At 30.4% G+C, this 24,122-nt stretch overlaps 6 protein-coding genes across 6 annotated transcripts; 4 read left to right on the forward strand and 2 right to left on the reverse strand.

The window, feature by feature from the left end:
• Nucleotides 1-414: 414 nt before the first annotated feature.
• On the forward strand, nt 415-5,797 carry OCT59_011086 (uncharacterized protein; the record flags this gene model as incomplete). Its single annotated transcript, XM_066136283.1, has 22 exons — nt 415-546; nt 1,007-1,107; nt 1,193-1,265; nt 1,334-1,395; nt 1,468-1,624; nt 1,699-1,890; nt 1,971-2,019; nt 2,112-2,300; nt 2,387-2,488; nt 2,557-2,756; nt 2,843-2,933; nt 3,233-3,374; nt 3,461-3,624; nt 3,697-3,854; nt 3,911-4,024; nt 4,100-4,174; nt 4,262-4,459; nt 4,540-4,728; nt 4,793-4,951; nt 5,026-5,183; nt 5,246-5,333; nt 5,404-5,797. The coding sequence occupies 22 exons, from the start codon at nt 415-417 to the stop codon at nt 5,569-5,571; spliced, it is 2,961 nt and encodes a 986-aa protein (XP_066000922.1). The 3' UTR covers nt 5,572-5,797.
• On the reverse strand, nt 5,745-8,227 carry OCT59_011087 (uncharacterized protein). Its single transcript, XM_025327121.2, has 9 exons — nt 8,016-8,227; nt 7,753-7,946; nt 7,537-7,689; nt 7,317-7,461; nt 6,975-7,253; nt 6,741-6,904; nt 6,346-6,675; nt 6,163-6,271; nt 5,745-6,101 (listed from the first exon to the last, which is right to left on the reverse strand). The coding sequence occupies exons 1-9, from the start codon at nt 8,154-8,156 to the stop codon at nt 5,844-5,846; spliced, it is 1,773 nt and encodes a 590-aa protein (XP_025172812.1). The 5' UTR covers nt 8,157-8,227; the 3' UTR covers nt 5,745-5,843.
• A 148-nt stretch (nt 8,228-8,375) lies between these two features.
• On the reverse strand, nt 8,376-9,924 carry OCT59_011088 (uncharacterized protein). The gene is made up of 2 exons (XM_025327120.2): nt 9,155-9,924; nt 8,376-9,084 (listed from the first exon to the last, which is right to left on the reverse strand). The coding sequence occupies exons 1-2, from the start codon at nt 9,788-9,790 to the stop codon at nt 8,917-8,919; spliced, it is 804 nt and encodes a 267-aa protein (XP_025172811.1). The 5' UTR covers nt 9,791-9,924; the 3' UTR covers nt 8,376-8,916.
• Nucleotides 9,925-10,099: 175 nt separating this feature from the next.
• On the forward strand, nt 10,100-11,986 carry OCT59_011089 (uncharacterized protein). The gene has a single exon (XM_025319821.2). It carries the CDS (start codon nt 10,109-10,111, stop codon nt 11,915-11,917), a length of 1,809 nt encoding a protein of 602 aa, XP_025172810.1. The 5' UTR covers nt 10,100-10,108; the 3' UTR covers nt 11,918-11,986.
• A 706-nt stretch (nt 11,987-12,692) lies between these two features.
• Nucleotides 12,693-20,918, forward strand: OCT59_011090 (uncharacterized protein). The gene is made up of 13 exons (XM_025327119.2): nt 12,693-13,036; nt 13,171-13,238; nt 13,374-13,712; nt 13,785-13,927; nt 14,001-14,262; nt 14,334-14,531; nt 14,669-15,123; nt 15,204-18,546; nt 18,617-19,214; nt 19,298-19,536; nt 19,612-19,740; nt 19,822-20,088; nt 20,164-20,918. The coding sequence occupies exons 1-13, from the start codon at nt 12,991-12,993 to the stop codon at nt 20,368-20,370; spliced, it is 6,294 nt and encodes a 2,097-aa protein (XP_025172809.1). The 5' UTR covers nt 12,693-12,990; the 3' UTR covers nt 20,371-20,918.
• A 1,021-nt stretch (nt 20,919-21,939) lies between these two features.
• On the forward strand, nt 21,940-23,705 carry OCT59_011091 (Fructose-bisphosphate aldolase 1). Its single transcript, XM_025319820.2, has 2 exons — nt 21,940-22,333; nt 22,436-23,705. The coding sequence occupies exons 1-2, from the start codon at nt 22,029-22,031 to the stop codon at nt 23,208-23,210; spliced, it is 1,080 nt and encodes a 359-aa protein (XP_025172808.1). The 5' UTR covers nt 21,940-22,028; the 3' UTR covers nt 23,211-23,705.
• Nucleotides 23,706-24,122: the final 417 nt, after the last annotated feature.

Genomic DNA, 24,122 nt, shown 5'->3' on the forward strand with positions numbered 1-24,122 from the left:
TACATTTCATATTATTATATAATAATGATTCATATTATCTCTTGTTTCCTTAAAAATATCTGATACGTAATTATATATGTTTGTGCTGTAGGATAAAAAAAGAATCACTAAAACCGGTTTGAAGTGCAGCGAACACGAGACTCGAAACCCCAAACCCTGTTAATTACATGTATAATTTTAAATTTAATTTAAAAAAAAACTTTCGCCACAAAAAAGATCCATTCTTTTTAGAAACAAAGTTTAGTATAAAACTGTAACGTGAAATATTTCGCGCTTTTAGTACTAATTTTGGGATTAATAAATAAATTTGGCAACGATCGACTGTGCTTTATCCGGGAAATCCACAAACCGGGTATATGGTACAGTTTTTTTTTTTAAAAAAAATTTTTTATAATCAAATTTTACTAAAAAATTATGTCTTCCCCTCGCGATCAACTTTTACAAACCTTAGCAGAAGCGACCTCACAGCAACCAGAACGTATAAAACTTGCCGAGGTACAACTTAAACAGTGGGAAGTAGTTCCAGAGTTTTATATTACGTTATTGGTGAGTGAAACATATTATTCTGAAGTTGAGGTTGTACTAGAAAGAATATAATTATGCCCCGTAATATAATATGTAAAAGAACTATGTAAAGAAGTTTCGTGGTTTTATTTTGAAGTTATAAAGCTTGTGCCAAAGAATTGATAATTAAAATATTACTTGGAAAATTATTGTGTAAAAATGCAAATTAAATTATTATCATTAATTATTATTCAAATCATATATTAATTTATATTAATTTGATTAATTTATAATTTATCTTTCTTTGATGCATTCATAATTCGATAATCCTGAAAAAATCGATTCGATTAATAATAATTAGTATGTGAATGATATAATTATCATTAAGAAAAGACAATCATAATTTACATGAAACTATCTGATTATTAATTAATTTATTTTATTATATATATATATTTTTATTATTAATTATATTTAACTTCGTAAATGGCGTTGTTTGTAGGAAATTATCAATGACAAGTCCGTTGATGTGAATATCCGATTTTTTGGAGTTATATTTTTCAAAAATGGTGTCGATAAATACTGGCGTAAAACAGCGAAAAGGTGATAATTAAGATCTTTTTCTTTTACTCAAAAATTTTATATTGGTTAATTTTATATTAATTGATTTATCCTTTCCTATCGTAAGTACCATCAACCCCGAGGAGAAAGCGAAGATTAGAAGCCAACTTTTGTCTTTTATGGACGAAAGCCATAATCAGGTATGAACCAACTCATAATGCTGAATCAATTTTACCGCAACTAATTAACGCGTTTTTTAATATTCTAGCTTGCAACCCAAAGTGCAGTTTTAGTATCTAAAATTGCCCGCATTGATTTTCCTAACGAATGGTATGTATTGAAATTATACATTAGTGTTACATAAATATATCATATATTTAAACAAATTATCAATAATTTAAGGCCAGATCTACTTCAAAATTTGTTATCCATAATTCATTCAACAATGAATGTTAATTCAGCAATCTTGATACAAAAGAGAGCAATTTTAACATTACATTTAGTAGTGAAAGCGTTATGTTCGAAAACATTCGGACCAGATCGGAAAATGTTCGAACAGGTTTTTATCTTTAATTTATCTTTTAAATAAATTTCCATTTTTTTTTAGTTAAAATCTTTTTATAAATTAAAAAGATTGCGCCAGAATTACTTCGTAATGTGGCTAGCATTTACGTGGAGCACACCAATCGATTCTTCAATATGATTTCAACTTCTAATGATATTGTAAATGCAACGGATTTAGAAACGTCACTAATTGCGCTGAAATCTATCAGACGTTTGATTGTTCATGGTTTTCAAGACATTAGTAAAGTTGATGAGACCAAGGTGAATGAGACAATAATATTGATTATAGAAGATTTTAATTTTTACGATCACTATATTTAAATAATCTTATTCTATCTTAGGCATTCTTTGTTTTAGCATTTGATCATTTACAAAAATTTTATACTTTAAGTAATTTTTTTTTATAGTCATACAATTAAGTTTTGCTTTGATAATTACCACATAATCAATATATATATATTTTTATTATTACTTTTTTTAAGGAAATTCATCTCAAGATACATCCTCTCCGATTTTTGAACTTTTAGATTCCAAAGTTAATTTAATTGGGAAATTTTATATTGAGTTACAAAAATTGCGTCCAATTTCATTTATAATGACTCCAGGATCTAGGGATGTAATTCATTATTATTGGCAATTGCTCGTCATGCATAGTAAATCGTACGAAACAGGCATGCAAATTAATTTAAAAATCTATATTTATATTTTTCATGATAATTACTTCTTTTATTTAATCTTATTTTTTATTTTGATATAGAAATGGCGACCCAACCGTATGGTACAGAAAAGATTTTAATTCAAGCCTTATTGTTATTGAAAGGCATCATAAGGAAGTCTAGTTATAATCAAGATATCAAAGGTATATATACTCTTATAACTAATTTTTAGAATTTAAGTTCGTTGAATATAACTTTATTGCATAAACAGAAAGCGAAGATCTGCGTATTTCTGATGCGATGAAAATATTAGAGGAACAAATATTGACACAAAGCTTCGTCGAATCATTTGCCGAATTATTAATATCAAGTTATCTAATTTTGAGAAAAGAAGATTTGGTAATGTGGGAAGAAGATCCCGAAGGCTGGGTTAATTTTGATGAGATTGATCATTGGGAATATCAGATAAGAGTGTGTTTGAATTCGATTAGTATTATAATTTTTTTTTTATTTTTTGATATCTACTATTTTTAAAAAATTCTTATTTAATGTTCTAGCCCTGTGCCGAAAAAGTATTTACAGATTTAATCACCCAATGTCGCGACCTTCTGTCACCAAAAATTTTGAAATTGTTGGAAAATGCCGCATGTGAGTATTTTCTCTTATTTAAAACTCAAATTTTTTTGATTTTACTAGCAAACGATGAAACTTCATATTCACGACGGTCTTATTAGACATTTATAGTCAAAGATTAAACTGCCATAATTGGCTTTTTCTGATCAATTATTATTTATTAACAATTTTTTTTTTTTATAAAAAAAAAATGATATCTAACTCGATTACTTGTTTTTTGTTTAATTATGTAGCTTGTAAGTTTATTTTATCTTGGAATCTGAATATCAAGTAATTTGAAATTAATTATATAACTTTGGTTCCAAATTTACTAGTGACTCAATCAGATAATTTGTTAGTTAAAGACGCTATTTATTGTGCAGTTGGATTAGGTTCACATGAATTATATGATGTGCTTGATTTCGATTCTTGGCTTGTTAATAATTTGTTGATTGAAGCAGCAAATAATGATCCTAGGCAAGATTGGATTGATTATATTTTCAGTTTTCTTTAAAAAAATTGTTGATTTTGTAATAAGACTATAATGTTGACTTAAAATTTAGTTTCAAAATAATTCGGCGTCGTATTGCATGGATTATTGGAAGATGGGTATGTGTTAAATTGTCAAAAGAAAATCGACCTAGAGTTTACGACGTTATGACATATTTTATAAACCCGGAAGAGGATTTTGTCGTTAGATTGACTGCTGCAATTAATCTAAAAAATTATATCCTTGATAATATCTAGTATTTATTTACATTTTTTTGCAAAGACTTTATTATTCTTAACTTTTAAGTACGTGTAGATGAGTGGGATTTTGATTCAGACGGATTTGTTCCATATCTTGATCGTGCAATCACATTATTAACGCGTTTAATTGGAGAGGTGGAACAATTTGAAAGCCGCTTGAAGATTTTGAACTGCTTATCCCTAATAGTGGAAAGAATGGATTCACAGGTAAATGTTATATGTTTTTTTTTCCTGAAAATTGTATACTCAATTTTAATTTTTAGATTGCACCCTTTTCTGAGAAAATTACAAACTTATTACCAACATTGTGGCAAGTTGCTCAAAGCGAATATTTATTCAAACCAGCTATCCTTGTGATATTAACCAAACTTGTTCAGGTAAAATAAATATATTATATTATATTTATTTAAATTTTAAATTAAAAAATTTTACACGCGTTGTGTTTATATTAGGCTTTGTGGGAGCAGTCTGTTAATCTTCATGAGTTTATAATACCAATCATTCAATACAGCGTTAGTCCAAACACTGTAAGTTGAATAATATTTACATATTAAATAATGCAATGATTACTCTCATCATAATGTTCGCAAGACATCATTCGCTCATTTGTTCAGGAAGAACACGTATACCTTTTAGAAGACGGCTTGGACCTTTGGTTGGCAATTCTTGAAAATACCGTTGAATGCACACCACTACTATTTAATCTCGTCCCCGCTGCTATTGGGTTATTGGAATTTGGGTCTGAAACACTCAAGAGAGTACTTAGAATTATAGAAAGTTATATTCTTTTGGTACCTGAAATGATTGTACAGGTGTTTTTTTGAATTTTTTTATCACTTGTTCGCTTTTATTTATTTTATACATTTATTGATATTGCATTGTTTGTCAACAGTCATATTCAATTCCTATCATGGACGCATTTACTCGATTATTCGGGGACCTAAGACCTGAAGCATGTCGTGCTATCATTTATGTTATTGATGTTACTTTACAAGCTTGTCCATTTGGATTATTGAAAGAATCGATTATTAGCACGGGACTTCTCGGAAAATTACTCAATACTATAATTTCTGTTAATGAGGTATTTTTTTTGTTGTGTTATTATTTAAGATATAATCTTTATTAATTTATTTATTTTGCAACAGGAAAATCCTTACGTTCTTGTAAGTTATGTCTCAATATTAGCTAGGATTATTATTAATGATCCAGTATTTTTTTTACATTTCATCACAATCGCCAGTCAACAATATAATATTCAACAAGAAGATTTATTAAAGAAAGTCTTGGAAACATGGTTAGATAAGGTATATTATTTAATCATTTTTATTTATATTATAATATTATAAATTAATTTGTTTAATAATAAAACTCTCACCAGTTTGATAATATTGGACATCCGAAACAACGGAAATTGAGTGCAATGGCTTTTGCTACATTGATCGCTACAACAAATTCCACCATTTTAGGCTTCTTAGCCCAATTTATTGGAGTTTGGTGTGATGTATTGAGCGAAGTTAAAGAGTCCGGTGGTGGAGAGTAAGTTTAATACTTTTGATATTATTTTTTGACATTATTTTTTTTAATACTTTGGGTTATAGCGCATTAGTTTATTGGCAAGAAGAATATGTGGGAAAAAATGAAATTGATGATAGTGATGCATCACCTGAAACTAAACGTAAACGGGCTGTAAGTTCTTTATATTTAAAGTTCATTTTTATATTTTATTTAAACTAACTTGATTATGTTACAACTATAGTTATTACAACGAGATCCTATTCATACTACCAATCTAATTCATTATATCAATTTAAAGATTGGTGAGTGCGAAGCTCTTAATGGGGGGCCTGAAATGTTTAGACAAAAATATTTAAGTCGAGTTGATAATACTTTATTAGATCAATTAAAAGGATTAATGAATGTTTAAATTAACTTTGTTTATTATATTTTCTTACGAATTAAACCTTTAATTTGTATCATTTATTTTAAATTGTAATTGTAAGTATTTATTTGTTGGTTAAATTTATTTATACCATACTTGGTTGTAACCAACTGATCTGTAAAGAAAATTGGAAAGTAAGAATGATAAAAAGAATAATTAATTAGATTACTAATAAATATGTAATCTCATCTGTTATTTATGGGTTGAAAATTAAAATATAAATATTATTTGTCTTGACATATACAAGTATAAATAAATTAAATATTTTGTCTAAAAGAACCATGTCCAAAAGATAAGGGTATAACTTGTGGTAAATCGACACGAGCCTTTTCCAATAAAGTTTTTGCGTCAAGTACCACTAAATAACTTTTAACCTTTTGACCTTCAAATATAACACTTAATAATACACCATCATCCTCATCGTCGTCATTACCAGGGACTGGCACAAAAACAGGTTCAGAAGGGTAACAATCTTCTTCACTCCACATAGCGATAACCTCTTTAGTATCCAAATCCTGTATTAAACGTGGAAATTAATATAAAGATATAATTAGGTTGAGGTATATCAATACTTACGCATTTAATAAGTGAATCCCATATTTGACCATCTTGAGTGGCAGCTTTTGCCGAAAGACCAATTCCATAGACATAACGATATTTCTGACCATGGAATTTTGGATTGATTCTGAATTCATATAAATATATAATGACTTAATATTTACGGATGTTTAAAAAATGATTATCATTTTTCAAAAATACCTTGGTAATTCTAAAGTGGAATCTAAGCAACGAACATAATTTGCAACAGGCAAAGGATATGTAACTGGTTGAACATTTTTGAATAGACCAACTACAGTATTCTGCAAAGTCTCCAATTGCGTTGCCTGTGGTATTTTCGAAAATTTTATTGATTCAACTTGAATATTTTGTAAAACATATCTACGAACTTCAGCTAAAGGAAGTTCAACAACTAATCCGGTTCTTAAATTTTCAAGTGATAAATCATAACATATTTCTGTATTATCGTAGCATACTATATCTAAATATAAATTATCATCATCATCTTCAAAAGCATTAATATGGTGAAACCTAATTTATTATAAAAATTATTAATAAGAAATTGTAAATTAATAATTCAATGTTCTCAAACTTACGCGAAACATGGTTCCGATCTATATGTAGCAACATGCTGTTTTTCTGCTCTTGATATAACGTAAAATAGTGTAGATTCTTCTGGTCTGTAAGTAAGCGAATCCAAAATATTATCCGACCACTTGAAATTAATACCAGCATTTTTTCCATGAAACGGAAATACAACCTATAACATAAAATGTTTAATTTTCTCTAATTTAGAAGAATAAGAATGACATATTAATTTAATTATATACCAAAATTATAAATCTCTGTGTCACAGCAAAACTATGTACATAACTTGCTTTGGCTGATATACTGGCGATAAATTCACCATTTGGATTCTTTTCCGTGATGGAAAAGAAATTATATTTTGTTCCCAATGCATAAACTTCCATGTTAAAATTGATTAATTCCCCAGTATTATCATCATAATGTGGGTGGGGAGAAGCATGATCACCTCTAAAAAGTGGATTTATATCGTTCCAAGAATAAACGCGTGAAGGAGCAAGATCATGTGCATCAAGTTCTACCACCTATTAAGAGGTTAAAATTTAATAAAATAAAGTTTATAGCATGACAATTAAAATATAACTTACTTGACTTGCGTGATTTTGACAAAACACTTTAGGTTTTTCGCCAGATTTGTAAAATGGAAATTTTGTACTAATATTAACGGAACAAGGTTCCATTTCAGGTTTATCTGTACGTTTTTGTCCAAATAATTTTGCCAGAGGCGTTTGACTTTTATATAAAAACATAATATAAATTAATTTTATTCAAATAAATTAACATAATTAATAATAACATTATTATTACTTTGCATGAGTCTTAAATAATGTAAAAGGATGTCTCGTAACGATACCATGATGATCGCGTATTTTAATTTCATATTTTCTACTGGTAATTCTTGACCGATATTTAATCTTACCATCCTTTCCATCAAACTCAAATCGATTAACGAGTGGTAAACTGATATTAATATGATGATCAGTAAATATTTGTCATGAGAAACAAACGAATCGCTTGACGTACCCATCAAACCAGTGACCCATTGAGAATGTTTCTGTGGCACTTTCAAATCCTCCTTCACTTTCGATCATACGGGTGTATTTTATGTCGTATGTGCCAGGACCTACTGTGTAAAGTTCACCACTTAACCATGAAGGAAGTTCTCCACTAACTTTTAGCTCGACAGGTGTAAGAGTTTCCCCAGCATTGCTGAACCCCTTTTAATTAAATAATTTATTCCTAAATTAATATGATAAATATTTTTTTTTTCCTTTTGTAATTACTACCTTACGATAGGGAAGATTAAGTTTCTTAATTTCTACTGTTGGGATTTCAGCATGAGTATTTCCATTCTCATCCTCTGTAATAATTGTTGGTGGTTCTGAATAAGTATTAAGCTCTACATTTGTAGTATTATCGTCTTCCATATTGGATATAATGAAAACTTACAAAGACGGTATCTTAATTTACTATAAAAAATTTTCGCGTAAATCATTTTACGTAATTTGATGGTAATTAATTGTTAAATAAATTAGTGCATGAAGATCTTGTGGAAAAAAAATAGTCGACGTGTAACGACTTGTTTACTGCCGAAAATTTCCGCAAACACGGGTGTGTTATATAATGGTGACAAATATGATAGCATATTTTTTTTACAAAAATAATATCTAATTTTTACTTTTTTATTTACAAAGGTTTTAAATTTTCCCTTTAGCTAAATTTGTTAATTATGAATTATTTTCTATAGAAGAGACCCACGAAGATATCCATTATCTAACCCTAAATCCTGTTTCAATAAAATTCAACGACCATTTAAAACTTATCCTTGTCGTGAAACTTGTGTTTTTGGGAGTGATATTATTGTTGTTAGGTTTTGTTAACCGATCTGATCCAACGATATTCTGACTCTTATTTTTCCAACAAGACATGATATTGTAGCATTATTATATATTAAATTATGATTAATCTAATCTTACACATCCTAATAAAACAATTAAAATTATCAAGAACCAGCTTATTTCACTTTAGCAGCTGTAATAGAAAAGGAAAAGTGTTAATATTTTCCATTCCTAATTTATGTTGTAAGGAAACCATCTCAAAGAATTAAAGCATTTATCTAATTTCTTCCAGAGAAAGAGAAGGAAAAGCGTACATATTATGTTATTTATTTGCATTAACAGAACAAAACTAAGAATCTAGAATGAAATCTTGGCCAATCCAATCCGTCAAAAACACATCACCCGATCCACCATCCTTGAGTGGACCATTCGGTGAATTATAATTATCATACGTGAAATACGGCGGGTGTACTTCCCATAAGTTAGGATCTCCAACCACTTGGACCGGATTTTGTTCCTAGTAAAAAAATATTAGAAATTAAAAATATTTAATAAATTATAAGATTATAATCTTTTTTATAAAATACCTGAATATATATTGAAGGATCTATTAACCCAACATTTTCTTCTACATATGTATGATCCGATTTAACATTTGGAACTATCTCCGAATTTGTAAATGGTTCTTCTGATATCACATCGTTTAGTCTAGCATTATCATTAAATGTAATAATTTGCTCATATTTCAATTTACGTGTACTATTTTTTGAGGATTTTCTCTTGGTGACTTGATTATTACAGGTCTTATGAAGACTAATAGATGATAGATTGTATTTGCTATTACATGGCGTTGACAAGTCAGAGCTGGTCGAATAATGATCCGGAGTCGAGATTGAACTTTCGGCTGATTCCGATGAAACGCTCGTGGATGAGGATTTCGAAAATAGTGTTGTAAATTCAGAAAAATAATCTTGTGATTTTGTATCGCTAAATTCTATTTCGAAAGGAGAACTAGCTCTAGTTGATATAGGTGAACCGACAATTGTTGCCGAATCGGTAGGGGAGTTGGGAATAGTTGAAGAGTTACTACTACTTGTAGAAGAGTTACTATCTTTAGGAGATATTGTCTCGAAATTAAGGCTAAGTAATTTTTTTTCTCCAGTAACTTTATATGGGTATAATGAACCTATCCGATGAAATCTAGGTCCTAGTTTTCTAACCATTTTATGTTTAATTTCTATAAAAATTTAAAAGTAAAGTAATATAAATGTTGCTAAGTAAAAATAGTTGGTTATTTCGCAGGAAAATTAATTACTATCAAAATATTGTTTTTAAATCAGTTTTTCTCGTGAGAAGCGAAAAAAGAACACGGACTACGGAGTATACAATCCTTATCTGAAAATTTGCTTTGCGTTTGTGAAACCCAACTTAATTTTTATATAGCAAGACTTAGAAAGCGGATTTTGATCTGCGCTGGATGACCGTGTGACGCATCAGCTTAAAAATATCTAAGCGATCAATTAACAAAATGCATAATAAGTATGACCGAGAACGAAAAGTTTTATACTTCAATACTCTCTGATACTAGTCAGGAAATTTTGTTGAGTCAATTAATAGAGTCTTTGTCTGAAACACAACAAGAATTAGTTAATAAAGAATGGGGTAAGGATTACCTAGATAGACTTACATCTCTATCCCTAGAATCACTTAAACACGAGCCTATTTTAGTTAAAGATGAAGAATCTAAAATTCAAAAAGAGTTGGCAGAACTTTCTTTTCGTGAATATAAGTCATGTATTCATGTTAATAGTTGTTACGCCGATATTAATAATTCTTTAGATAATTTATCTTCACAATTATCCATTCTAACTGCAGAAATACCGTTGTTAGAAACTTCCTCCGAGTCTTTTTCTCAACAAACTAAACAAATATCATTGCAGCGTAATAAAATTAATACAATTTTAGAACATCATGATAATTTATTAGAAATTTTGGAAATTCCACAATTAATGGATACTTGTGTTCGAAATGGTCTATATTCCGAAGTCATGGATTTATCACAACATGTTGCTAGACTTGTCTCAAAACATTCTAATATACCTTTGATTCAACAAATTGAGCAAGATGTTAAACAAACAATGCAATTAATGTTATCAAAATTAATTTCCCTTTTAAGAGAACAAATCAAGTTGCCAAGCTGTCTAAAAGTAATTGGTTACCTGAGACGTATGGAAGCATTCGATGAAGCAGAATTACGTCTTGTATTTTTGCTCTCTAGAGATGCCTATTTACAGTCTTTAATTCATACAATTGATAAAGAAAGGAAAGATCCTGTACATTATTTGAAAAAATGGATCGATATCTTTAGGGAACATTTTTTTGATATAGTTACTCAGTACAGAACAATTTTTGCAGATGATGTAGGTGGACTTGCTTCAACACCTATTTATTCTTCATTTATTATTCCACGATCTCCTTCATCCCCATGGACGACGGCATCTTCAGATTCTAACGAATATTCTTCTGGAAGACGTAATTTAACAGCAACTTCTGTTCTCGCCGATTACACAATTCATATTCTTGATCAATTAACTTTAGTTCTTGCCGAGTTCACTCCTCTTATTACAGACACTCAATCTCTTTCTTCAATATTGACACAACTTATGTATTGTGGAATGTCATTTGGTCGAGTCGGTGTTGATTTTAGACATCTTGTGACAGGCTATTTTGAAGAAGCTGTTGAAAGAATAGTTAAGAAAATCATATCGGATGGTACACAAGTATTTTTAGACGAATTGAATGAAGCTATTAAGAACGTAAATATTCCAAACACATGGATGATTAGTGATAAAAAATCTGTCAATTTGTTTGAATCCATCCCTTCAATACGACCTTCATCATCATCATCAATTTCCTCAACAAATTCATCAACAACTGTGACTTCGTCATTCACGCCATTGGTTATTTTATTAGATTATCCGCCTATTGCTTATTTAACGAATGCTTATTTAACAGCTTTTAATTCACTTCGTGTAATAGCTCCAACATCATTATATTATACTCTTGGTGCTTATCTTTTCCAGAACCTCTTGACAATATCCGAGTCCTTACGTGATTACGGAAAACTTCTCATTCAAAATAATCATGATACAACAGTACTTCAAGGGTTTAACGCAACATTTGCTAAAAGTTTTGTACCTTTTATTACAAGATGTTATGTGGATGGAGTTTACGGAGGATCATTAGGAGACGAAGCTCATTTAAAGGTTATTGACCAAGCTAAGATATTAGATACTTTAAAAGAATTTTTACCTGCTTCAATTAATATATCAAATAAAGTTGATATCTGAAATTATTCTTTAATTAATTTAAATAATTAATAGTCAACTAATCAACTTTAGTCAACCACAAATCACATTTAAAATTTTCTTTCTTTTTAACTTATTGATCCATTTACACTAACTGCAAAGCTTGTACCTCTAATACTATAATGAACTGATGCTGCTATCTTAAATATGAACCTACTTTTGCTATCTTAAATATGAACCTATTTTAAATCATATATAAAAAAAGTATTGTATTATGTATCATAAAAAAATATCAATTAGTTATTAATTTTACTAATTGTTAATATTAATATTTCTAAGTAATTGGAATTACTGTATATAAAGACTTATACCTTTATTATAAGTTAATTTAAAGTGAAAATTTGTATTCGAAAACTTTTTAATAATATCAAAGTATTTAGAAATTATAAAATTAAAATACTTTGAAGGTAATTAATTAATTAATATGCTTGTTAAACTTTTATAATAGTAAATCTAGATAATAATATTATTTTATTGCAAGATGGAATGTTACACATAAATAACATAAATAATTTTAAAGCAGTAATATCTTTGAAATATCAAGAGACTATTACATTAAAATAATAGTCTTAAAATTCAAGCTAAACTATTTTGACAATTTGTTTGGGCAACCAAAGAATTATTAAATGCGATGCTCTATTTAATATGTACACTTGTGTGAAACTAACTATAACAGTACTAAATAATGTGGAACTTTCTTTTTCGCGAATGGTTACATTTTTATTTTCCTGCAGCCAAAACTTCCTTTGATCACATTGTTTTCTTTGAAAAGTCACTTTGCTTTTTATAAATTTTTCACGCGCTCACGCGCTCAGAAAATGATGATAAACCCGCAGTTTTATTATAATTCTAATTAAAATTTAGTAACAGCATAGGATTATCACCTGACTCTTGACTTTTTTTCACTTCTTTGCCGTAAACAAAAAAAATCTTTACTAGACGATTTAATAAAGGGAAAAAAAATAATAAATATAATTTTATAGTATATGAATGGGAACCTTGAGCAAAAATATTACATAATAGAAATACTCACGTAAACTATCAGATTTGGACCAATGACCGAAGTTGTCGAGAAGGTGCTTCTCGCATTAAAGGGGAATAGTATGTCTTTATTATTTATGTATCAAGTTTTGTTTGTTTTTAACTTACTGTCGCAAAAAAAACTGATAATAAATACTGTTACATATTTAATTTTGGTTATTATATTCCAAAAAAAACTAATTTTATATAAAAAGACACGGACAAAAAAATTGAAGCGATTACAAATTTAGAAGATGAATTATTAGAGGAGACTCCACTGGAGGTTAGTAAATTACAATAAAAAAAACTTAATTTTGATCGATTAAAATAACCAAAAATTGAAATTTAAGTTTCGAGGTGAAATAGTAATATTCAATTATTTTTTAATCAATGCTAATTATAACCTTTTTTTATTTAGCCACAAGAAATTAATCAGCTCGTACCAGCTTTGAAAGATGCTCTCAAGGGCTCCCAACAGCAAGTTTCATATGCAGCACTGATTTGTCTGAATCCATTTATATCTTTAATATCTGAAACACACCCTACATTTCTTAAGGGTGTTGTTATAGCTTTAGCAGCGGCAGTTATAGATAAACTAGGAGATAATAGAGACAAAGCAAGAGACGCAGCGTCAAATGTTTTATTGACTATGTGGGAGACGGCCACGACGAATGGTGGTAATGCAATTACAGGACCATTAGCGACTATAATTAAAGAGACAGCTTACGGACATAAACAATGGAGAGTTCGCGAACAGGTGAAAATTTTAAATATTATTCTAATATTTTAAATGTCAATACACATTCTTACATGTTTGTCATAATTTCAGATTTTACAATGGATAGTGACATCTACTAGGAGACGCTCAGATTTTTCTATAAAACAATGGTTACCGTATATGGTAAAATTATTGGAAGACCCTCATGAACAAGTGAGAGAAACTGCAAAAGACAGAATAGTTTTACTTTTCAGGTGAGGTGATATTCTGCTGATCTTTTTAAATCATACAAAGTTTAATGAATATTTATGCAATTAATAATTTCAGTGGTGCAGCGACACATGCAAAGTCAGATCTTAAGCGCGAACTTGAGAAACAATCAGTTCGTCCCGCAATAGTAGAATACATATTATCAAAAATGGGTTCTAATGTTGAGATAAGTGACGTTGATGTTTATCCTGATAATGTAACAGAGCCCACTGAGGAAGATTATATGAGTGGTGGTACTCAGAATGAAGAAATACCGAAACCTATGGAACATGCTATTAGACCTCCTAGTTCTGCTGATAGTGAAGTTGGATTAATACATGTAAGTAAAATATTACATCTAACCTCGCTAATCATACATATTTCACCGATTATTATTTCCCGTTCTTATAGGTCGAAAGTGCAAGAGAACTGGAAAAAGAGTTTCAAAACTTATTGCCAACATTCTCAGGAAAAGAATCTGAACAAAATTGGTTAATTCGTGAGAAAGGGATTAACAGACTAAGATCTTTGACAAGAGGAGAAGCATCACAATATCCGGATATATTTATAAATGGGTTGAAATTAATTATGGATGGCATTCTTTCATCAGTATGTTTAAATATTTTGATTTTTTTTTTTAAAAAATAAAAAATAGCGTTTTTATGAGATAGTCAAAATTTATTTTAATTTTTTTTTTAAAAAAATCGCTTTATCATTCAACTTGTGGGGTGACAAACGATCGCTAGCTTGCAAGTTTACGAACAACACTTACATTAGCTACAAGTGGATTAATTAAAGATTTGGTATCACACCTTAAAACAGCAATGGACCCTTTTACTGATAATTTACTTGCAAGTTTAATTAGAATGGTTTCGTCAACAAAAAAAATGGTAGCAAGAGCTGCTGCCAACTCTGCGAACGCATTATTGCAACATTGTTCATATCATGCTAGACTTGTAACTCAAATTTGGCATGCAATGGAAGATAAGAATACTCAATTACGAACTCATGCTATCGGATTTGTGAAAACAGTTATTCAAGCACATGTTGATCGAAGAGATGCAATGGAGCGATCCGGTGGTGTAGAATCACTAGAAAAATGTGTTCGAAAGGGCTTAACTGATGCTGCACCCAAAGTAAGAGAAGGATGTCGTGAAGTTTTTTGGACATTTTATGAAGTCTGGCCAGATAGAGGAGAAAAGTATGTCGTTTTGTTACAACGCGTTTTCATTGTAGTTTTGAACACAAAATAAAAGTTTAATCTGGCTAAAATATGTGTAGGATTTTGAAAAATTTGGAACCTGCAGTAAAAAAAAAGGTAGAACGCGATCGATCAAGAAATATTTCAATAACATCCTCACCAACGATAACATCATCACCACCAAGACGATCAATAACACCCGCTCCAAGAGGTAGATCTTCAAGTATGGGTAAATCAAGACGACTTAGTATTCCACAATCGGATAGTATTGCGAATGACAATCAAATGCTAAATGATTCACCAAGAAACGTAAAAGAACCTCAAAAGTCTGCAAAGCCACAAGTAGCATTGCGTTCAAAATCTCCTGCACCACCTTCAATGAGAAGTAAATCCGCAAACAATATTTCGACAATCAACAATTCACCTACAAAATCATCTATGAAGCCTTCAAGTTCTTCACAAAGCAAAAAAGGTTCGCCTAATCCCCCACAAATGCAACCCAGAGAGCTGACAATTATTGAACAATTAGAACATAGTGATTGGAATATTCGACTTGAAGGATTATTTAATGTGGCCCAATCAGTAGTAAAAAGATCATTAGAACCATCTCCAACAAACGATTTCAAAAAATCTGATGAAGAATTGTCTCCAGTATTGCTAAATATGTTACATGATCCAAATCTTAAAGTTATCGAAACTTTTTTGGATCCTAGTGTTATTCCTGAATTGGCAAGAGTTATTCGTCTTGAAAATTTAATACCAAAGCTTTTATTAATTGTTAATGACGATAGTAAATCGGAACAATCGATTTTAATTCAAAATCTTTTTCCTGGAGTGAAGAATTCTATCGGAAGCGAGTATGCTCTTGGAGGTCTAAATAAATGTTTATCATTACTAAATCCTGTATTGACGCCAAAAAAAGCGTCTGCGGGACCTGTATTTACATTGCCACAAAAACGTAAAATTTTGAACGGACTTCTATTATGGTTAAATGAAATAATCGAACCAAAATTATCGATTGTTGAAAATGAGCAAGAGCTTACTGGATATTTAGGGGACTCTGAAAAATATAAACTTCTTACCAACCGAATTATTCCACTAGCAAATAATACCAAGGAGACATCGGAGAATTATCAGCCTCTCAGCACGTTATTGGTAAATTTACATAAATTAAATCCCGATTCATTTGAAACGATCTTATTTACTTTCGATAACAAAATAGTAGATTTAGTAGGTAATATGGTTGGATGGGAGGAAGAATTAGATGAAGCTGAAGAAGAAGTTTTAGCTGAGGAAGAAGCAAAGCTTAAGGAAGAACAAGAACGAGAATGGGAACAACAGCAGTTAGAAAGGCGTATGTATGAGGAGCAAGTGATTGCAGAACGGAAAGAGCAATTAGAAAGACAACAACGTGAAAGAGAACTGAAAAAGCAACGCGATCGTGAGGCACAATTACAACGTGAACGTGAACTACAAGAACAACGTGAGCGTGAAATACAGTTGCAAAAAGAACGAGAATTGCAACAACAACGTGAACGTGAATTACAGCAACAGCGATTGCGTGAATTACAACAGCAAAGACAAGAGCTCGAATTACAAAAGCAAAAGGAGCGAGAATTACAAAGACAACGTGATCTTGAATTGCAGCGACAGCGCGAATTGGAATTACAGCAACAGCGAGAGCTGGAATTGCAGCAACGGCAACGCGAATTTGAACTACAGCAATTAGAAATTCAAAAACAGCGCGAATTTGAACTACAGCAATTAGAAATTCAAAAACAACGCGAATTTGAACTACAGCAATTAGAAATTCAAAAACAACGCGAATTTGAAGCTCAACAACAACGTGAGTTTGAACTTCAACAACAACGAGAGCTTGAAATACAGCAGCAACGTGAAGCAGAATTACAACAATTACAACAACAGCGTGAAATCGAATTGCAACAGCAACACGAATATGAGTTACGTGAGCGTGAATATGAGAGAGAAATGCAATCACATTTATATGCCCAGAGGCCTCCTCCATTGCAGCTCCAGTCGTCAAATAAATTTCCACCTCAAGATACCCGTAAAAATAACATAAAAGACAATATTAATGATTGGATGGAAAATCAAAGAGCACCACATTTAATGCAAAGAGATGACTTACGAAATCAAAAAGAAATTTCGAAAGAACAAGAATGGGCACGAAGAAACCGACCAAAAACTGCTGAACCTCAGTGGCCTGATCCACATGCAAGAGATATTGACAGAATAAGGAGGACAAAAACTCCAACGAGAGAGAGTGAATATGAAAGGCGAATGTATAGAGACAGTGGTAATTGGGATGAAAGGGAAAGGCATATGTCTGATGTATATGAAAAAGATGATAGATATGAAGATAGGCGAAGAGAATTTGAATTGAATGAGAGAGGTAGACGACCAGCAAAGGATGAAAAAAGTCGAATGTTTAGAGAAAAAACCCCTCATAAGGAAAATAGTTGGAGTGAAAGAGATAGACGTAGAGAATACGAATACGATGAAAAGGACAGGAGGGCACCCAGAGAATTAAGGGAACATGAATTAGATGGTAGGAATCAACGATTCCTAAGAGATTTACGCGAAGAAGAATGGGATGGAAGAGATAGACGTCCTTTCCCTAGGGGCTCTAACCAAAGCGATTCAGATGAAAGATTAAATGGAAAACGTTCGCTTAGAAGCTCAAAATCAACTGATTGGGATGATAAAGCTGATCGACTTATACCGAGAGAACGAGATCTGAGAGAGAACGATTGGGACGAAGTTAGTAGTCGATCTTCTGGAAGAGAAAGAGATTTAAGAGATAATGATTGGGAAGAAAGAAGCGTTCGATCATTACCGAGAGACATAAGAGAAAGTGACTGGGATGAAAAATCCAGTCAACCTTCTCCAAGGAGAGATCATGAATGGGACGATAGAATGAATAGACTTCGGCCGAAAGAGTCTAGGGAAAGTTTGGAAGGTAAAAATACGAGGCCATCCCCCAGAATTTCGAAGGAGAATGAGTGGGATGAGAGAAGTTTAAAGGCATCGCAGAAGGACCCACGTAGAAATGACTGGGATGAAAGAAATATTTATCGTGACAATGGCAAGACACCTGAACGAGGTTCTGAATTGATAAATAAAGGTAGACGTAGGTCAAGAGATAGTGATTGGACTGAAAATACAGATAGACCAAGTGAAGGCCATGAAGAAGATGAAGATACTATAAGCGAGTTTGATCTAAATCAATCTGAGAAATTAAATATCAAAGAAAGAGACCAAATGAATAAACCAGCAGGTCGTATTGTATCGTTACCACCATTACCACATGATTATCAAGAGTTTGATGATAAGGATCCCGAGCTAGAAAATCTAAAGGAACTTGTAGAAAAACTGGATAGAGAGGAAGATAGTATACATGAGGTAAAGCATTTGTTACTCAATTTTGTCTTATTCGCATTTAATATTTATTATTAAGAACAATTCATATTAGGAAAATGTTCCGGATAATTTTGTTGACATGACAATAAGTCGACCAACGAGTATCTTCATTACCGAAGATACGTGGGCTCAACTAGCGAATACATTGAATGGTGGTAATATAAATCCATTATATTTGAATCCCGAAGAACGATTCAAAACCGATAATAATGGAGTAGATGCAAAATTAGCACCAATACAAGAAGTTGAAACTCCAGAACCGACGCATATTGAAGAAAAATCCAAGTCCCTTGATGATGATTCACTTCAAACATCACCTCCCACTTCTCCAATAATTGATTCACACGATACATTAGCTACATCACCAAAACTGTCAAATGTTTCAGAAACGGTTATGGAACAACCTTCAGAGACAGTATTACAAAATACAGATTCAGAAATAATAGAAGAAATTTCAGCAACTGATGTATCAGTTGTTTCCCCGAAAAATACTATATCTGTTCCAAAAGAATCATCACCTACTAATATGCCCATAAACAATATTTCTGCAGTAGTTGAAGTACCATCACCTGCATCACCCGCATCTTCTGTGGATAGTGGTAATTCTTCAATATTTGGTGCACGAGACAGAGCTTTAAGAAGAGCTCAACGTTAGTATACACTTTTTTTTAATTCATGAATTAATCTCTGTATCAAATTTGACTTATTTTCATTACGAATTTTGTTTTGGCAGGTTTTAATCCTGGGTCACCACTTCCTGGTGCTGCTCAAGAGAGACGTTTATTGCTTGCGACATTATTGGCTCGCTTACATGATCACGATACTGACGTCCATTTATTTCGCAAGCTAATTATAATATCCAAAGAGACGCCGTTATCAAATAAGGAATTGGCGGAGGATATATGGGAGAGTGGAGATAGATTTGTCGAGCTAATCAATGCATTAATGGGTTTCCTGAGTGATTTAGAACAGGTATTTAATTAATCATTTGTTTATTTTGTTTAGTAATTAATTTTCTGCGATATTTATTTATTTTAATTTTTATAGCCAAATAATGAATTAAAGGAGGGTGCAGTAATTTTACTTGGACAATTAATTAATAATCAATCAGATTATACCAGAAGTCAAGAAAGAGATATATTAAGAGTCTTATTAGAATGTCGGGCTGATCCAGCGGTACATTATTTTTATTATACGAATCACAATAGAAATAACATTTGCAATATTTGTTTATTAATCTTTTTTTTTTATCTACAGGTATGCGGACAGGCCGATGATATTTTAGATAATTATATCCAGATAGTAGATGCTAATGTCGGACTTTACGCATTAATTGATATAATGGAATCAAATTTTTTTAATACATTCGGAAGTTCGTCGTTACCGAGTAGTAGCTCTCCACAATTAGGATCAAAGGCAAGCATGAAAGGATCTGCTTTTGTAGTTTTATCAAAATTGGTAAAAAGATTTGATAAAAAATCGTTGGAAAGACAAGTTGGAAGTATTGTGCCACTAACTATCAAAGTAAGTTGACGTATATTGTACTTGAATTTTTTTCATGTCATAATATTCAAATTTTACTTTCATTAAATGTTATAGGGGTTCAGCGATCCAAAACCCGAAATTCGAAAATCGGTAGTCGATGCACTTGTTGCAATTTATTCAGTAATTGGGGACGATAATACATTATTCCAGTATCTTGGTAGTTTAAACGCAGCTCAACAAAACCTTCTAAATTATTATTTTGATAAAAGTCGAAAACAGCAAAGAACCACGTCATCACCTGGACGAGGAATCCGAGTATAATTATAATTATTAAAATGAATAAAATTACCCTTTTTTAACTTAAAAAAAACCAAAAACAAAAAATTCTCAAACTATTTATATATATTAATTTATTTAAAAAATTTTAGTTAAATTATTGTTTAAAAAAAGCGAGAATATGTATTTGTAATATTTTCAATCATTTTATTGTATTTGGAACATCATTTTTAATAGATATAATCACATAGTTAAGTTATTCAATATTTATTCAAAAAAAAATTAAAAAAAAGTTTTATTAGATAAAAATCACATCTCGAATTATTTGATAGTACAGGATTCAATTTATCCAAATTTTTTATTTTCTAACCGTTCAGCATCACCGACAAATTGAAATGCACCCCTTGTATCTTTCTTGGACTTCAGATATTGTATGACAAACATATTCTTTTCTTGACCTGAAAATAAAAGCATTAACGCGTTGTTATTTCATTATTTTTTTTCTTTTACAAGAGTAGAGTATAGACACAAAAAGAATTTTTTTGCAAGACATTAATATAATACTTAATGAAAAAATAATACAGTACTTATTTTTTTTTTAATATTTTATATCAAAACATTATTATATATTGTAAAACTTGATAAAATTGTAAAAAATAGATAAATATTAACAGATAAGAGAACAAAATTTGATTTTAACAAGTTATTTTCAAAATATTTCTTTTTTGTTTATCACTATCAATTATCGCCGGCGGGACAAGAAGGTAATTTTTGCATATCTGATCGTACAAGAAAATAGCATCTGATGGTCCAAGAAAGATACATAAAAAGGCAAAAATTACGTTCTTGACCCTCCTCGTATTACTTTCTTGACTTGATCAAAATATGCATGATTATGTATGACAAAAATGTTCTTTTCTTGACCTGCAAAAAAACATTAACGCGTTGTTATTTTTCTTAAGGAGATCAATATTTAATGTCAAAAAGAATAATTTATTTTTTTATCATTAATGATTAATGACAAAATAATTTATTATTTTTTTTTTATTTTAATACTTATTTTTATGCGGGTTGTAGTTTAGTATTTATTACCTAATTCTCTTAAATGTAATCTATTTATCGGCTATCTTTTGTAAATAAAATAAAATTATTTTATCAATATTGTAGAAATAAAAAAGTATTAAAGAACATTATTTTTGTTAAAGAATAAAATATTTCTTTTTTTGTTTATCGCATATCGCGTTTCAGGTCAAGAAAGGAACATTTTTGTCATACATAATCATGCATATTTTGACCGGGTCAAGAAAGTAATACAAGGAGGGTCAAGAAGGTAATTTTTGCCATAAAAAGGGGTGCATATTGTTGCATAATTTGATCGTATAAGAAATAGCACGTGATCGTATAAGAAGTCCAACTTATTTATATAGGGGGTTTAGGATAAAGAACCTGGACCCCGGTTCAGGATAAATTTGTCCTTGCGTTTGTGTATAGTGAAATTAGAGAATCATGTGATAATGCACATCATTTTAGATAAAATTGAATTCATCATTATCGATTGTGCGACGAAATTTTTAGTGATCAGAAAAAATTTTTTATCTTTAATCACATCAGATTATGAATGGCGTGAGAATTTAATTAACTATAAAAATACGGAAATCCTTCGTTTACAAAACCATTTTTTTTTTTTTGTGAATACTTTAATAATGGCTTGTAAAGAACTTGGTATTCCAACTGGTGTTGTCACTGGAGAAAATGTTCGTAAATTGTTAAATTACGCTAGCGATAAAGGTTTTGCTATTCCAGCAGTGAATTGTACTTCTTCTTCAACAGTTAATGCAGCTTTGGAAGCTGCTCGTGATATCAAAGCACCACTTATTATCCAACTTTCTCAAGGTGGTTCGGCTTATTATGCTGGTAAAGGTTTAAGTAACGACGGACAACGAGCTAGTATTATCGGAGCTGTTGCCGCTGCCCATCACGTTAGACTTGTCGCAAAAGAGTACGGGATGTAAGTTAGTAAAAAATTCTAATTTCTTTTATGAAATAAATTCATTTTATTTTATTTACTTATTTATGTATCTATTTTTGTTTTTTTTTGATACGATCATAGCCCAGTTATCCTGCATTCTGATCATTGTGCCAAGAAACTTTTACCTTGGTTTGACGGAATGCTAGAAGCCGATGAAGAATATTTTAAAAAACATGGAGAACCACTTTTCAGTTCGCATATGTTGGATCTTTCGGAAGAGCCGAAAGATGATAATATCGCAATCTGTAAAAAATATCTTGAACGTATGTCAAAAATCAATCTATTATTAGAAATGGAAATTGGTATTACAGGAGGAGAAGAAGATGGTGTTGATAATACGGGAGTTGATAATGCATCATTATATACACAACCTGAAGACATTTGGGATGTTTATCGTGAATTGAGTAAAGTTTCTGATATGTTTACTATTGCTGCTGCATTTGGCAATGTTCATGGAGTTTATAAGCCTGGAAATGTTAAACTTTCTCCTCATTTACTTAAAAAGCATCAAGAGTATGTTAAAAAACAACTCAGTAGTAAAACCGATAAACCTATTTGGTTTGTTTTTCATGGTGGTAGCGGTTCTGTTAAAGATGAAATTAAAGAAGCTGTTAGTTATGGTGTTATCAAAATGAATGTTGATACTGATACTCAATGGGCTTATTGGGAAGGTATTAAAAATTATTATGAGGGTAAAAAAGGTTATCTCCAATCTCAAGTTGGCAATCCTGAAGGTGAAGATAAACCAAACAAAAAATATTATGATCCTCGTGTTTTTATTCGTGAAGCTGAAAAAACTATGACTAAACGTGTTCAAGAAGCTTGTCGTGATTTAGGAAACGTTGATCGTTTGTGATCATAAGGACCTTCAATATTTATTATGTCGAGAAGAAATATTTAATATAGTTTATATGTTCTTATTTTGATTAATTTGCTACTTTTCTTAAGAAATGAAACCTAATAAAATTATTTGTCAATTTGAACTTTTTTTTATAAGTAAAAACTAAATATTATTTTTAATACCGTATTTGAATATATCTCGTGATCTAATGATTATAAAAAAATAAAATTTAGTTAATTGAATTTGACGAATTTAAAGGTACAAAATTTATAATTTTTAAATTAATATCGACTGAGATATCATCAAAAGGTGCTTATATGTGAAGGTGGAGTTCTTAATATCAATCAAATACGGTATTTGGTACAAATTTCTTAATTCACCTGGTTGATTTATGAAAATCCTTAATTGCAATTCATGCGAATTACTATTATACCTTATTAGTAAATGGAATCCAAAATGTATAAAAATTCATTAACTATCTTCAATTTAAAATAAATTATATTAATTCAAAAGGAAGATAAATAATATATTTATTAATCTTGATTACTAATTCTAATATTGCATAGGAATGTTGGATTCCAAAATTATGGAAATTATTATATCCTTATTTTTGTTTCTAATTCTTATATGAAATCTTAAAAATAAGCATTTCCTAAACTTTTCAAATTATGCAAAGTTATATATATTACTAATACATTACTTCAGACTTTTTGCTTAAAATTTTTGCAAAATAAAAGTACTTAATTTTAATAAAATATGGTATAATGTTTTACATCAAGTAATTTTTTGGGTAAAAAATTATAAATACAATAGGAATTTTCAAAAAATATTTAATATTAAAAAAAAAAACACTAGGATTTTCTACATATTAATAATATATTAAATTAAAAAAAATAATAGCATTAAACTTTACTAATATTAGCTTTT

Source organism: Rhizophagus irregularis, chromosome 19 (assembly GCF_026210795.1).
Source record: "Rhizophagus irregularis chromosome 19, complete sequence".
Taxonomy (NCBI): domain Eukaryota; kingdom Fungi; phylum Glomeromycota; class Glomeromycetes; order Glomerales; family Glomeraceae; genus Rhizophagus; species Rhizophagus irregularis.